The 17,339-nt window shown below is 38.2% G+C and overlaps 2 protein-coding genes across 4 annotated transcripts in view; one reads left to right on the top strand and one right to left on the bottom strand.

Moving 5' to 3' along the window:
• LOC109911501 (RNA-binding protein 12-like) overlaps window positions 1–17,339 on the top strand; it is a 137,554-nt gene that overhangs the window by 54,774 nt on the left and 65,441 nt on the right. The window lies entirely within an intron of this gene.
• Window positions 1–17,339, bottom strand: part of cibar1 (CBY1 interacting BAR domain containing 1) — a 64,527-nt gene that overhangs the window by 30,031 nt on the left and 17,157 nt on the right. Inside the window, exons 4-5 of the mRNA XM_020510822.2 lie at window positions 10,815–10,916; window positions 1,082–1,087 (exon numbers count right to left, since the gene is read on the bottom strand). Of these exons, the coding sequence (XP_020366411.1) occupies window positions 1,082–1,087; window positions 10,815–10,916 (108 nt within the window). The remainder of the gene's footprint in view (window positions 1–1,081; window positions 1,088–10,814; window positions 10,917–17,339) is intronic.

Raw genomic sequence — 17,339 nt, 5'->3', positions numbered from 1 at the left:
CCTGTCCAGAGATGTTGTTACACACCTCTGGAGCAGATGGGACTTGAACCCAGGCCTCCCAGTACAGGAACAGGGACACTACCACTGCACAAGACAGTCTCTATGAGGTTACTGATTAATCCCGTAATTGCTCATTACCAGGTCTAGAATAACCTGCTGCCTCATTCATTCTAGAACATACTGCTCAAAGAAGTTGGACTGGAAACTCTGAATTCATTATCCAGGTTACCTTTGCCTGATCTATATGTAGATTAAAGCTACCCTTGATTATTGCGAAACCTTTCTTACTATTTCTATTTCTTCCTGTATACTAGATATTGCAGAGCAACTATTGTTTAGGAATCTATAAACTACTCCCACAAATAGTCTCCTATTTTTCATTTCTACAAAAGACAATTTTCCACCTTGATCTTTTAAAAAAGGTCATCTCTTACTACTGAACTGATGACAACTTTAATTAACAAAGCGGCCTCACCACATTTTGCTATCTTGCTGTCTTTTCAGCATTTCAAATATTCCTCAATATTTAGGTCCCAGTCTTCGTCACCTTGCAACTATGTCTCTGTAATGGCTATTAGGTTAAACTTATTTATTTCTATCTGTTCAAACAGTTAATCCATTTAGTTACAAACACGGCAAGCATTCAGATGCAGACCTTTAACTCTATCTTTCTACCTCATCTTTCTGTTGTCTCTAATCTCATTTTATCTGCTGATAAGCCTTAAGTTTGCATACTCTGTTCTTTCCCGTCACAATCTGGTATCCGCTGCCTAAGTTACTACCCTGTTCTTTTACATCATTTTCCTTTGATTTACCACAATACTTCTCACATGATCCCTTCCATCCCTATTCAATTTACAATTTCAATTTACTACCCTAGTTATACAATTCACAAGACACTGTTCCCAGCATGGTTCAGAAGAAGCCCATCCAAAAGGCACAGCTTTCCCCAGTAAATCTAAACATTCAAATGTACGAGTGACCACATAATGTTGTGAATACAGACTTTTTCAGAGAATGTAATTTCGCTATCTTACAAATGCAATTCCACAGGAACTGAAGTTGATATTCAGTCACAAACCTGTGTCTGTCTTATTGTCAAGGACTGGTTCTTATAAAAATTCTTAAACCATTAGTTCAAAGCATCAATTCCAGAACTCCAGAAGGGAACACCAGAGTTTCAATGGAACCAGACTTCCAAACTCACTTTTCCTAGGTCAAGGTTATTTCATGTATTTATGTATTGTGTTTCCTGTTACCAAGATAAAATATGACACTGCAAACAGCACAACATCCTGACAGTTCTAAAGCTAGGATGCCATTTTATGGATGAAACAATGTAGCAATAAACTGAAATGGGCTGAAGTGCACAAAGATTGCTCCAAATTTCCTACTGAAGGCTTTTGTTTAGATCAAGGCTTTTCAGGCCCACTTTGGTGATGGCAATCAATGGTGACAATGCTCATATCCCATAAATGAACAAAATAAAATTTAGTACAAGATAAAAGCAAAGAACTACCAATGTTGAAAATCTGAATAAAAACAGAGGAGACTGGGCAAACTCAGGACTGGCAGCATTCGTGTAGAAAGAAACAGTTAACATTTCTAGTCCAATATGACATTTCTTCAAAGCTGAAGAGAAAAGTTGAAGAACTGAGGGATTTTATACATTTTATCTAGAAATAGGTGGGAGGAGCAAGAAGAACTGGAGGGAAGGTCAAGAGGTCGTTAAAGGGTGAGCGAGATTGAAGCAAACACCAGAGGGCAAATGGAAGGAAATGAAGTTGAGTGAGATGAAAGAGACAAATGGAACTTCTTCAAGGTGAGTATTCATAGAACAGAAGCGGCAGTGAATTAAATGGTAAAACAAAAACTAGAGATACTAGAAATCTGAAATATCTCCTCCATGAAGATAGGAACATAGTTAATCTTAATCTTTAACTTAGTAAAAGCGTACCAACATACTTCACGGAAGTGTTACCAGACAAAAAGTCACGTGAGGACATATTAGGGCAGACGATCAAAAGCTTGGTCACAGTTAGGATGTCCACCTCAAAGGATGATAGAGTATGAGGGCTATGTCAGCTAACAAGCTGACGTTATGCCGAAGACTGTCTTAGTGATGAAGATGAAATATCAAATAACTGGCATGGAGGAGCAAATTACTGCAGATGCTGGAATCTGAACTGAAAACAAAAAATGCTGGAGATCACAGCAAGTCAGGCAGCATCCATGGAGAGAAAGCAAGCTAATGTTTCTAGTCTAGATGACTCTTCATCAAATAGTATGGAGGCCAGCTCAACAGAGGGCAGTTTTACAGAGTACTTAACTTTATGTGCTTTGAGGGTCGACTTTCTAAAATTTACTCCACTTTTGAAATTAGCACTCAATTTGATTTAATCTTAACTAGTAGTTTCTTTCACAATGTTCATAGATAAACAAGCTGCCTGCTCATAATAAATGCAGTAAATCAAGTAACTGGTGACCTGCTCAGTACGAGCTGACTCAGGGCTTTGAAACTCCTGCTGGTATTAATATTCCGAAAACTTTTGCTAACATATAGAGGAAGCAACACCTTAGAATCATAAAATGGACAACAAGCCCTTCAGCCCATTGAGTCAGTACTGCCAAAACTATGCTAAATCTAAACAAGTCCCACTCTCCAGCACTAGGCTCAAAAAAATGAATGTTATAACATCTTAAGTGCTCATCCATGTACTTTTGAAATATTGAAGCCACCCATCATAACTACCCTCCTAGGCAGTACTTTCCTAACTCCTAAAGTCTGGATGAAAATATCTTTCTTCAAATCCCCTCTAAACCTCCCAACTTTCACCTTAAAAGCAGGCTTCTTGTTACTGATCTTTCAACTAAAACAGAAGAGCTGCTTTCTATTCATGCTGTCCCTCATGCTCTTACACACCTCTATCAGATCCCATCTCAACATTCTCTGCTTCGAAGAAAGCAACCAACTTATCCAGCCTCTCTTCATCCCAGGCAATGTACGCCTCAACAGAAAAAAGACGTGTCCTGTAAACCTTAAATAAGCTATTAACCTGCCCTGCCATGTTTAAGGATTTGTGGACTAACATCCCCTCTGTTCCTCTGAGCTTCCTAGTATCCTACCATTCATGGAGTACTGCCTTGTCTTGTTATAGCTTCCAAAGTGCATCATCTCACACTTACCACGGTTAAATTCTTTCTGCCACTGATCTGCCCATTTGACCAATTTATTTATATCCTCCTACAATCCAAAACATTCTTCCTCACAGTCAACAACCAGCCAATCTTCATGTCATCCACAAATTCACTTATCTCTTCTCCACCTCACATTCTCATCTATATCATTTAGTTATATCACAAACAAGAAGGGACACAGCACTGATCCTTGTGGTACAATACTGGACACCAGTCTCTAGTCAGAAAAACCACCTCCACCATCATCCTGTATCTTCTGCCACTAAGCCAATTTTGGATTCCATGTGTTTTTACCTTCTTTATCAGTCTCCCATGTGGGACCTTGTTAAAGGCCTTGCTGAAATCCATATAAATTAGATCAACGCAACTACCCTCATCTATATATTTGGTCACCTTGAAAAATTCAACCAGATTTGTTAGACATGACCTCCCTATGACAAAGCTATCTGATTACCCATGATCAAACCTTGCTCCTGTAAATGGAGACAAATTCTCTCCTTCATAACTTTCTCCAATAGTTTAGTTACCACTGATATGGGTTGTCTTATGAGGAAGGATTGAACAGGCTAAACTTGTATCTGCTGGAGTTAAGAACAGTAAGAGATTACTTGACTGTAACACAAAAGCCAAAAAAGGTCTAAGCAGGGAAACATGGAGACAATGTTACTCTTAATGGGAGAGTCTAGAAATAGGAATCACTGTTTAAAAATCAGAAATAACCCATTTGCAATACATATTAGGTGAAATGTTTTCTCTCATAGGGTTGAGCGTCTTTCGAACTCTCCCTGTAAAGGCAATGGAAGCAGAGTCCTTGAATATTTTCAAAGCAGAAGTAGACTAATTCTTACGAAACAAAAGGTGAAAGGTTATCAGGGGTAGGCAGAAATGTGGACTTGAGGTTACAATCAGATCAGCCACAATCTTATAGAATGGTACAGCAGGCTCAGGATGAATGGCCTATTGTTGTTTCCGATTCATATGTAAGGATGATGTGATTGAAGCGATTACTCAACATTTAGATTTAAAGAAGAGAAACCCGAATGCATTAGATTACATACTTAGATGAAGTTTGGTTGCAGGTGATGAAAAAAAGTTGAACTGGAAGAGAAAGAAAGAAAAAGAGTAATTTTAAAAATCTGAATAAGAAAGAAAGGTGGAAGAAAACAACAAGAGAAATGGAAAATAAATACTTGAATTGGCAAGAGAGGAGAAATAAGAGAAATGGAAATGTAAAAGCTTGAACTCCAGAGACAGAGAAATCTGACCATGTAGCTAAGCTAAAGAAAAGTTTAGAATAAAGCAGAATAAGAGATAGCAGTTCAGAAGGTCAAAATCATTCCACTGCAAACAGTGAATTAAAATTTGAAAAACATCTTTGGTTAGTGCCTACATTTACAGAGGGTGGTATTTCACCTCATTTGAAAAGATGTGAAGGTGAGGTGACTAAAAGATGAAGTGATCAAAAGAGCAATACTCAATACATAACAGTTTGTCCTTGAAGCTTATTAATTAAAGTTTAGGACTAAAAGAAAGTAACCTAATCAGATACTTGGAGATTATGCAAGAGAAAAGACATATTATAGAACCTCTAACAGAAAAAAATTGCTCCTCACTTACGTCCTGAATATCTAATTTTTAAACAGTGACACAATGTTCTGGACTCACTACAACAGGCAACATCGTTTCCACATGTACTTCAATCAATTCACTTCTCACTGTTCTAAACTCCAGTAGAAATAAACGCACTCCTACAAACTTGTAGAATTAGATAGGAAGAATACATGAAAAAGGGAGATGACATGGAAATTCAGTTATCGGCCACAATCTTTGAAAACTTCAGTGAAATGAAGGCATAAGAGAATGAGGCTGACATGTTTAGCCATTCTCAATATAAATGCAACAGGTGGATTTTGAACTGAGAGGGATGTAAATAAATAGCTTACTTGGAAACTAAACCAAAATCAACACTTGACTGTTCTTATAAAAAGACAAAGTGTAAATGAAGACATGGAGACTACTCAAATACCAGCTGATTGGGAAAGGGCAATAGTCCATCAGGTAGTAATTCCATCAGCATACTGTAACAAATTCATATCAGTAACTCACAAAATTTCAATAGGACGTCATCTGGGAATTAGGAAGACATGGGCTAAAATACTAAAACACTTTTACTGGCACTGCACTAATTAAATCTGCATCCTTGATTCTGATAACAGCTATTGGGGAAAAAAAAGTGGTAGGGTCTGAATAAAAATTGTCAGACCCCTATTTTTATCCTGAATTAGGAAACAGTATCTTTTAAAAAGACTTGAATGTACAAGCAAGGTTTACTGAGCTGATATCTTTTAAGAAAATTATAGCAAAAATGATAGTGGAAAAACATACCTCAATCTCTTTCAAGATGTGAATTAACCAATTCAGAACCTTGATTTGATTGAATGTCAGAAATATTAAAGAGTATTGAATAATTTGGGAATAAAATAATCATCTCATCATTAACAATCACAAGAGGCACTATTTTAAATATGGTGTTAAACTTTAAAGACCATGATGGGAATCCAGTGTTAGGAATGCCATTATGATTGGGATAAAAGAGCTCCCTTGTAACCATTTGCTATTAGTGATACCTCAATAAGTCCACAGGATTTAGTCCTTTCAATTTAATATATAGGCATGAGGTGACAGGATTCCTTTAATTAATTAAAAATTTATAAGCCAAAGCTCAGACACTACTTCTGACTGGTATGTCAAACATATGGAAACATTAACCAAAGTATGTTAGTTGCCCAGAAAGCATGACAAAGTCACTCAAACAATGAAAGCTCATGCAGAAATAAATGTCAGAACCGTTAAAAGCAAGGTTCTTTGAACCTTATCAAATCAAAAAGAAACTCAATTATGTAGTGGGTATTCTAAACAGGAGAAGAAAATCAACAAGAGTGTTCTGTCAACATGACAAAAGTGCATGATGAAAGTGAGGATAGTAAGGAGTGGTGTGTGCTTACAGTGGTGAAAGTAGTAGGAAGGGAAATAAAAATCAGTGTGATTTGAGACTGAATCATCAATTGAAAAATTCTAAAGCTGACTCTCCAATAATCAGATTTGGATGATCACAGAATTAAAGCAGTGTTAATGCACAGGAGGCCGCCACTTGGCCTATCATGCCAACATTGGCTCTTCAAATGAGTATCATGACCTAATGTCAATCTCCTGCTTTTTCCCCCCAAATCCTTGCATGCTGTTTCTATCCAAAATGTCATCCAATGTCCTTGATTGTATCAATCGAACTTGCCTCGAACACTGTACTAGGCAGTGCATTTCATATTCTAACTACTTGCCATGCAGAAAATGCTTTTTCTCACATCTGATTTGTTCCCTATGCAGATCACTTTAAATTCATGCTCTTGTGATCTTGTTGCTTTTACGAGGGGAACAGTTTTGCCCTAACCACTTTATCCATCTTACTTATGATTCTGAAAACCTCTGACATTCATAACCAGTAACAAGTTAGCGAACCTTTTTGGTACTGCCCCCAATGCCAGTAAATTTTCTGTTACATGATCGGACTAAAACTGTTCACAGTATTTGAACGCCTAACTGTGTGAAACCATTTTTCCTCACATCACCCTTGCTGTATTTTCACATCATTTTGAAATCTATGGATCCTCCTTTTTGTTTCTCTTACAAGCAGTAACAGCTTCACTCAAACTATTTTGTCTAACCCACTCATGATCTTGAAAACGTCAATCAGATTTCCTCTCAACCTTCTCTCCAGGGAGAGAGGAATCTATCATCATAACTGAAGTTTCTCATACGTGGAACCATACTAGGATGTCACTTCTGCACTCTCTCCAATGCATCAGTATATTTTCTATAACGTATAATCCACCATGTACATAATATACCAGCTGATGTCTAACAAGTGTCTTGTACAAGTTAAACATCACCTTCTTGCTCTTGTATTCTATGCCTCTACTAATAAAGGATACTGTATGCTTTATTTACTGCCCTCTGCAGCTATTCTGCCACCTTCAAATGACCTGTGAACACAGATGCTCATGTCCCATGGCCCTGTATCCCCTTTAAAACTGTAGTCCCTATTTGTTGTTGTGTCAGTGTTCTTCCAACCAAAGTGCATCATGTCACACTTCTCTCGACTGAACCTCATCTACCACCTATCCGTCCAATCCGTCAACTTGTCAATGTTCTCTTCAAGTTTCACACTATCCTCCTCAGTTGACAATTCTTTGGAGTTTAGTGTCACCTGCAACTTAGAAACTGTCCCCTGCACACAAAGGTCTAGATAATGAATATAGCAGGAAAAGCAAAGGTCCCAAACCCGACCTCATTTGGAAGTCCACTACAAACCTTCCTCCAGATCAAAAAATATCCATTCTTCTCTGTTGTCTGTCACTCAGCCAATTTTGTATCCACATTGCCACTGGCTCTTCTGTCCCCCTATTTTGAAACTCTATTCCCTCAGGAGATGCCATTTTATCCATATTATTTCCTACTATCTGTTGGACTTGGAGCTAGCATTTTGTAATTTATGCACGAGGACTACAGTTTCCTAGTTTTTCTCTGTTTAAATAATATTCAGCCCCTCTATTCCTATTGAAGGGCATAACCTCATTTTCCCATATTATATTCCATCTGCCAAGTTTTTGCCCACTCACTAACCTTGCTATATCCATCTGTAGACTGTCATCCTCACCACAACCTCCCATCTATTTTTGGGTCATCGGCAAACTTGGAAATAGCACATTTACTGCTTTCAAGCAAGTCATTAATATATACTGTAGACAATAGTAGCCCTAGCAATGATCCCTATAGCACTCCACTGGTTAAAAGTTGCAACCCTGAAAACGCTCCCCTTATCCCAACTCTTTGTCTTCTAACAGCCAATCCACTCACCATGCTAATATACTACTGCAATATCTGATGAAGTGGTCTCATGTGCAGTACTTTAATCGAACGCCTTTTAGTATATTTCATCCAACTTTATCTATCCTGCTTGTTACCTCCTCAAAGAGGTCTAATAAATTTATATGTTCCCATAACATCCAACATACCTTCAAACATTCTTTCATTTTTAGATGCTCTGCTGTGACATCCTTTAACATTCAACATCACAGACTAATATTTTCCCAATAACAGATGTTAAGCTATCTGCCCTATAGTTACCTTTCTTTCTTGTCTCCCTCCCTTTTTGAAAAAGGATGTTACATTAGCAGTTTTCCAATTGTCAATTACTTTCCTAGAATCTCAGGATTCTTGGAAGATTATTACTACTGCATCCACTATCTCTCAATAGCTACTTCTTTTCATATCCTGGGATGCAACTCATCAGGTACAGTTGATTTATCAGCCTTTAGCCACATTAATATCATTTTTATTTCTCTAATGATAGCTAGTATATTTATTTCATCCCCAATTTGTTGGAACAAGAGAAGGGCAAGCCATATTCAAAAGCAAGTTGTGCACCCTCAAGAAACACTACCATACTAGCCATACATATCACAACACAAATGGACACAAAGGCAGGGCCTCAAAGAAAGGTAGTTATTTGTCACATGGTAAACTGCACATCACAACTGAGCAGGAAACAGTGACAGAGACAGTGACAACATCTTGTACAAGAATACAGGATCCTAGGTCTGAACAGCTGGACGTAGATGTGGGTCTCCCATGAAGGGAAATTTATTGAGCAGCTGTAGAAAATGCCCAAGGTTTTGTTACATTTCCAACACCCTTGGAAGTTATATATTCTCATAAATGTATTGTGTATTTTAGAAACAGCTCTCTTTGTCTCAGAAAATCATAGCAACCTGTTGAGCTGAGAAATACAGAACTGTGCAGGCCGAGAACATAACTTAAGAACATGAAACAAAACTTTACTAAAACCTGGTGGCATCACATGACTCATATGTAAACCAATTGTCTGAGTAAAAGTTAAATAGGATACCCTAACAAGTGATGAGTCACAGTATGACTTTGTGAACTGCTACAGAAGTAGGAATGAATGCCTTGAATGTGCTCATCACAATGGATGTGCAATCTCTCTACACACTTATCCCTCATCAGGATGGTCTGAAGTCTCTTTGCTTCTTCCTTGAAAGTATCCTCAACAGTCCTCATTCACCACCAACTTCCTCTGCCTGGCTGAGCTCATTTTCAATTTCAACTTATTTCTCCTTTAACTTGTATCACTTTATCCAGGTCAATGGTATGGCAATAGATAGCCACATTGGTCCCAGTTATGCCCATCTCTTTGTGGGGAATGTCAAACATTCCCTGTTCCAGTCCTACTCAAGAACAGCCTCTCAATTCTTTCACCATGCATGGATGATGTCATGGAAATTGGAAAAATTAATCAATTTCCTGCTTGATTTCTATCATTCTCATACACACAGTCCATTTCTGAATCTTCCCTTCCTTGACATGACTGTTTCCAATTCTAGTGAGTTTCTCCAGCATGTTCTGTTTTTAGTTCAGATTTCCAGCATCCATAATATTTTTCTTTTACCTCTCAGATTTTGTATGTTATAATCAAGTCATCTCTTCCCTAGATTTCTTAAATAACTTACTTAATTGGATGAGGGCCCATGACTCTGGGTTGAAATCAAACCTATCCTGGTTAAATTGATATGGAAGACAGGAAAGAAATTTTATAATGAAAATTGAACAATGGGGCTTTAAAAATGAACAGACAAAGGACAAAAACAAGGAGTTATGATAAACATTTATTTGATACTAGTTAGGCTTCAACTGGTGTATTTTTTTCTCAAGTCCAAGACTAGGCACCGCACTTAACAAAAGAAATAAAGACTTTAGAAATGGTGCAGAAAGGCTTCACAAAATTGCTTCCTGCGATAAGAAACATCAGTTATGCGATTAGATTGGAGAAACGGAAGCCAGAGAAGATTGAAAACTTAGATAAAGATGTTCAAAATGATGATATATCTCTACAGAGCAGATAGAGAGAAACTGTTTTCCTTAACAGAAAGGCAAAAAACCACAGGCTATAAACAAAGGTTATTTATCAAAAAGACAACAGAATGGAAAATACTTTCATGCAGTGAGTAGTTGGGATCTGAAAAGCACTGCCTGAGAATGTAGCACAGCTTTATTCAATTGTTGCATGCAGAAGGAAATTCAATAAGCACTTAAAATGAACAAAAATTTCAGGACAACATGGAAAAGGGAAAGGAAATAGAATTTTCAAAATGCTGTACTTGATAGAATGACTGGCCTCTTTGTGTGCTGTAACCATTCCATGATTCTATGATAATTATTTTAGCTGAGAAATATTTTAAACTCTATTTAGAAAGAAAACACAATGTAGGATGTCCCACACCAGGTTCAACATGCAATTTATCACAATCATCTTTATTGCAAAACACATATCTTGTAATCCAGTGAGGATGAAATGTGCCTTTTAGTGGTAAAGGTCACTCTCAGGACCCAGTGTGAAGAGACAAAATTATGCTTTCAAAGCCCAAATAACAAGAAGTTACTCAATTTATCCAAAACGATCCAGTCACACTGCTCACCACTCATCATGTAAAAGTGTTCTATCTTGGCACAAAAATACAACCACTATAAATTAAGGATACAACAATTTGTCGATCAGAAGGATTCCTCTGGCGCATTCTCTCCACGTGGGCAATTTGCCTTGATTCACGTTTTATAGCACCTGAAGCAACCTTGAGATCTTCCTGTGAAAATAAAATATTAAATATTATACAGGTTGGCAACAGTAAGAGATTAGGTATGTCTAGCACAAAACCATGTGTCCGTATGTAAATTCCAAGCACCAAATTAAAGTTGCTATTTACATCTATAGTTTCTACAAAAGAAAACACAAGCTCAGCTTTTCTTTTCTACACTGATCTTAACTGAGAATAGCCTGTACAAACTGCTATTGGCATTATAAAATCAAAGGCTGTAATTTGCAGTTATGTGCAGCCTTAACGTTGAAATGCAATTGGATGGTGTTCACAGAAATGCAAAGGGGAAAAAAGGACACAGCCAAGTGTCAAAAATTTATTCAAATGTGTAAGAAGGACCTTAATAAAAGAATAGGGGGTTTAGCATGAAACTCCACATTGTAAGTTAACAGCAGTGGACAATTAAACATCTAACAGAAGGCTCCACCAATATTTCCATCCTAAAGGATGGGGAACCCAGTCCATCAGTACAAAAGATAAGGTTGAAACAATTGCATCCATCTTCAGCCAGAATTACTGAGTGAGTGATCCATCTCAGTATTATCCAGAGTTTTGCAGCATCAGTCTTCATTCACTCCATGTATTATAAAGAAATGGCTGAAGGCACTAAATACTTTAAAAGCTACTGGCAACATTATTGAAGACTTCCGTCCCAGAAATAACTATTTCATAGAGCTAACATCTTCCCACCAATGTGGAAAATTGTCAAGGTATGTCCAATCCATAAATGGCAGGACCAATCCAACATGGCCAATGATCACACTACTCTCCATCATCAGCAAAGTGATGTAAGAGTTTGTCAACAGTGCTATCAAGACCACAGATGTAGGTTAATTGACCCATTGAATTTACGCCCCTATTCAATTAGATAATGGCTATCTCATAATCTTCAACTCCACTTTCTTGCCTTTTCTCCATAACCTTTGATTTCCTAACTGATTAAAAACCTCTCAACCTTGAACACACCGAATACCACAGAGCACTGTTGAGGCCAGGTAAATGAATTCCACAGATACGCAACCCACAGATGAAATTGTATCTCAAATCTGTCTTGAATGTGTGACCTCTTACTCTGAGATTACACCCTCTGGTCCAAGACTTTCTCACAAGGGAAACAAGCTTTCCACGTCTACACTGTCAAGTCTTTGAGAAATCTGGTATGTTTCGATAAGGTCACCTCTCATTCCTCTATATTCCAAAAAGTACGGACCCAATCTACTCAACATCTCCTCAAAAAACAGTGACTCCATACCTGGTATCACCCTACTAACATTTTCTGGATTACCTCCAATGTCAAAATATCTTTCCTTAGATACGGAGCCCAAAACTGTTCACAGTTTTCATTCATATTCCAGCTGTGGTCTGAGTAGTACTTTGTTTAGTTTTAGCAAAACTTCTCAATGTTTATACTTCATTCTCTTTGAAATAGAGGGCAACATTCCATTTGGCTTCACCTATTACGCACCAAACTTGGATGCTAATTTTTTTTATGATTTGTGGACAAGGACACCCAAATCCCTTGTTCTGCAGCTTTCTCTGCAGTGTATTTCCATTTAAATAAGATTCAGTTCCTCTACTCTTCCTGCCAAAATGCACAACCTCACATTTCCCATATAGTCCAAATGCCAAGTTTTTGACCACTTGTTTAACCTGTCTATATCCCTCTACAGGCTTCTCGTGTCATCCCCACCACTTGCCTTCCGTCCTATTTTTGTGCCATCCACAAACTTGACTACAGTACATTCACTTTCCTCATCCAAGTCATTGAAATATATTGTAAATAACTGTAGCCCCAGCACTGACTCATGTAGCAGACCACTAGCTACAAGTTACCATTGTCTCTGTAATCCCAACTCTCTGTCTTTATTAGTTAGCCAATCCTCTACCTATGCTAATATCCTATCTCCAGCACCATGGGCTGTTACCTTATCAAGCAGCCCAGTGTGTGGTATCTCATTAAATACCTTATGAAAATCAAAATATATTACATCCACTGCTTCCTGTTTATCGATTCTGCCTGATATTTTCTCAAAAAATTCTGGTAACTTTGTTCGGCATGATTTCCACTTCAAGAAGGTATGCTGACTCTGCTTGATCACATGATGTAATGCTAAACGCTCAGTGTTACGTGCTCTATGTTCAGTAGTGTTATGGTAATGAATAGTAATCCAGAACCCTAATCGAATGTTCTGGAGACATCGTTTCAAGTCCCACTATTTCAGATGGTGAAATTTGAATTCAATTTAAACAAAAATCTGAAATAAAAAAAGCTGTCCTAATGGCAACTGTGAAACCATTGTTAACTTTAGCAAAACTCCATCAGGAATTTCTTTTAGGGAAAGAAGCTGCTGTCCTTACCTGGTCTGCGCTACAAGTGACTCTAGACCCACTGCAATGTAGTTGATTATTAACTGCCCTCTGGACAATTACAAATGGGCAATAAATGTTGGCCTAGCCAGCAACACCCACATCATTTTCACAAATAATGAAGAGTTTAACCTTTTCCCAATAACAGATATTAAGCTAACTGGCCTATGTTTAACTTTTTTTTAAAAACTTCTTCCCTTTTTAAATAACACAGTGTGGAGCTGGAGGAGCACAGCAGGCCAGGCAGCATCAAAGCAGCAGGAAAGTTGACATTTTGGGTCAGGAGCCTCCTCCCTTTTTAAATAAATGCCTTACATTGGCAATTTTCCAATCCTCTTGGACTTATCCAGAATCTAAGGATTCCTGGAAGATTACTACCTGTGCATCCACCACCTCTGCAGCTACTTCCTTTTAATATACTTGGATGTATCTCAAGCACACATGCAAAGGAATACCCTGCCCCCTGTCATTCAGATTGGTCCTGCCAGGATTGCTCAGCTCCTGGCCTCATTACAACCTTGGTGCACACATGAACAAAAGAGCTGAACTCCAGAGGTGAGGCGAAGGTAACTGTATTTGACGTCAAGGCAGCATCTGATCATCTCAGTCAAAAGGCCTCACTGCATCTGTTCCTCAAGTCATGGCCTAGGTCCTACCTCCTTCAGCTGTTCCATCAATGAATTTTGTTTATCATATAAGGTCAGAAATGGGTTTGTTCAAGGATGTCTTTACAATGTACAGCAATATTCATCAATCCTGAAATACTAAAGCATTTGGACTGATATGCAGCAAGACCTGCACAACATGCAGGCTTGGGCTGATAAATGGCAAGTACTGTTCATGGCACACAAATGGCCATCTCCAACACGAGGAAATCCAACTATTACCCCTTGACATTCAATGGCATTACTATTATTGAATCTGCCACTATCAATATTCTGGATGTTATAATTTCCTGTAAACTGAACTGGATGTGCTAAATAAATATTATGGCTGCAAAAAAAAAAGGGTACAGGTTGGAATTTACATCCTTGACTTTCCAATGCTGTCCACAATCTAAAAGGCAAAAGTCAAGAACATAATGAAATGCTCGCTTCTTTCTTGGAAGTGTACAGCTTCAACAACACTCAAGAAGCTCAACACTATTTAAGACAAAGCTGCTGACTTGATTGATACCCTGTCCACCACCTTAAACATTCAATCCTTTCACCATCATAGCACAGTGACAGAGATGTGAACCATGTTCAAGACACACTGCTGAAATTCACCAAGGTTCAGCACCTTCCAAACCTGCAACCTCTATGAATTAGAAGGTCAAGGGCATCAAACGCAGGGGAAAAACACCACCTGCAAAGCTCCCATTAAGCCACTCACCATCCTTCCTTTGAAATACATCACATGTTTTTTAAACTATCACTGGGAAAATTCCTGGAACTTCCCTCAGAATAGCAGTGTGTGAAAGTCTCTACACTCCAAGGACTGCAGCAGTTCAAGAAGGCAGCTCATAACCACCTTCACCACAGCATTTGGGCATGGACAATAAATACTGGCTTGGCCCATGCTGCCCACGTTCTATTGCGAAAAAATATTGAAGGACGCAGACAACTCTTAATTTCCTGAATCAAATAGGCCCCAGTTTAGGCCTCCAGATCAGGATCACTGGCCCAAAATGTTCATTCTGATTTTTCTTCACAGATGCTGCCAGACCTGCTGAGCTTTTCCAGCAAGTTCTGTTTTTGTTCCTGATTTACAGCATCCACACTTCTTTCAGTTTATATTTAAGTACCTGATGCATTGGGTACTCCCAAGCAGTTCCCATCATATGGTCACATTGTTACCAATCCTTTTTGTACAAAACTAAAATTGGAGTCAGAAAATCAAGCTTCCCCAAATTTAACAGTATATTGAAAGGGTTAAAAGATATAGTCAATGATATAATGTCAGAGCTCCATCTAGCAGCAGAATCAAGTAATGCAATAATATAATTATCGTATCAAGTTTGAAAGCCACTACAGCCTAAAAATTGTTCATAGCTCTCAGGGACAAAGTGGAAAACCAAAATAATTATCCTACCCATGAAATCATAATACAAAGCTAAAATCAAATTAATCCACAACATGAATATATTTCAACAGCTGATTTGCAAAGATTTCAAATGAGAATACTGCTGCAGTATTTGACCAGTTCAGATATGATTGCACGTCAAGACTAGCATCTAACAGCCTGCATTTTCTACGCTGTCTGTATGGAAGCATTTGCTGACACCTTGTACTACGATAGTACCTTTAAAATAGTAAAGCATTTCAAAACATTTCACAAGAGCCTAGAAGAATCCTACAGTAATGTCCTTGGTTTAAAACACAGGCACAAAAACCAAACTCCGAGCTGAGTGAGAAAAACAGCCCTCAACATTAAAACAGCACTTAATTAAGTGTGCCAGCAAGGAGTCCTAACAAAACTGAAGTCAATGGTTGACAGTCTAACCAAACACAAAGAAAGATAATTGTGATTATTGACAGCAAATCACGTCAGCCTTGGGACATCACAGCAGGGCTCTTTAGAGCAGTGTTCTAAGCCAGCCATCTTCAGCTGCTTCATAAATGAGTTTCCCTCCATCCTAAGGTCAAAAAAGGGAATGTTTGGTGATGACTACACAATGTTCAGTTCCATTCAAAACCCTTAACATACAGAAGCCACTTTGGCCATATGTTTCATAGCCAACATCCATGCTTGGGTATTAGTGACAAGTAAAATTTTCATTACAAGTACATCTCCAATGAGACAGAACCCAACTATCTCACCCTAATATTCAATGACATTACCACCACTGTTAATAATGGAGAGAGACAGCCACATCAAATTAGCCTCCCGTAAAATTAAAACAAAGTCCCTCAAAATTGATCCCAATGGTTCCTCATCAGACCTCTGAATAACCAGTGCTGGACTTTGTGAACGATTGATACCAGACACCAGGTTTATAGCTTAAACAACAGCTTTAGAGAGCAACATCAAACAACAAGGTAATCTAAGTAATGTCTATGTTGTAATCCCAGTCTTCTGATTCCAATCCCTACTCTTACAAAAACAGGCAGACAGACAAACAATACATAGTTAACGGATAATTCAAAAGAAAAACGTAACTGACCAGTTCACTTAAGCCGTTGCCACAATTCATAATATCACAGGCACACGGGATAGCATCCCTTTGGGTTCTGATGACAATGATCACTGCAAATGGCTTTCAGTAAGCTCGGAGAAATAGCCATTTAATTCTTAGAAGTGAAATTCTGTTCTCCGAACTTCAACAAGTTGATAATGGGAGAATAACTAGAAAGCAATCAGATCGCCTTCCTGTAGCTTTGTCAGCCACATGCTTCTAATAAAAAAAGTTCAAAAGTAGTCCGAACTTTGGTTTCTTTTTGATTTTTTTCCAATGTTCTCTTGGCACTAACCCGCCTCTGAGGCCCATTAACAATCAATCATCTGCCATCTATTTGACCACAACCCCTCTCCGGAGTTGAAACGTCTATTGAGTACTTTGTAAAAAAAAATCACCTGTAATTAACTTCCAGGCTGGGCATTAAACATACATCAGTTTGTTCTATTTAGAACAAAAAAAGCTGTTGCTCACAGTCCAAAGATTACCTTCAGCTCTCAGTTCACAGCTCCAAACCAAAATTTATAAAAATAAAAATCATGGAGGTCTCAACACTACTGAATTCCTCCAATGTCCTGGAGGGGGTTGGGGGGTTGTCTTCATTTCATCTACTGATTCCTCAAATCATGTCTGCTATTTACAATGCTCAAGTCAGGAGTGTGATGAAATACTCTTCATTTGCCAGGATTAGCTTCACATGCAGCTCCAGCAACACTGAGGAACCTCAATATATCCAGGACAAAGTGATCTATACAGTGGCAGCAGTGTTTTCTATCTAGAAGATATTCTGCAGCAACTTACCAAGGCTTCTTGAACAGCATCCTCCAACCTGTACTCTGTAACCTCTACCAGCTAAAAGAACGATGGCAGCACATACGCGGGAGCAT

This window comes from Rhincodon typus, chromosome 4 (genome assembly GCF_021869965.1).
Source record: "Rhincodon typus isolate 14 chromosome 4, sRhiTyp1.1, whole genome shotgun sequence".
Taxonomy (NCBI): Eukaryota; Metazoa; Chordata; class Chondrichthyes; order Orectolobiformes; family Rhincodontidae; genus Rhincodon; species Rhincodon typus.
This window is presented reverse-complemented; position numbering and strand designations above follow the sequence as displayed.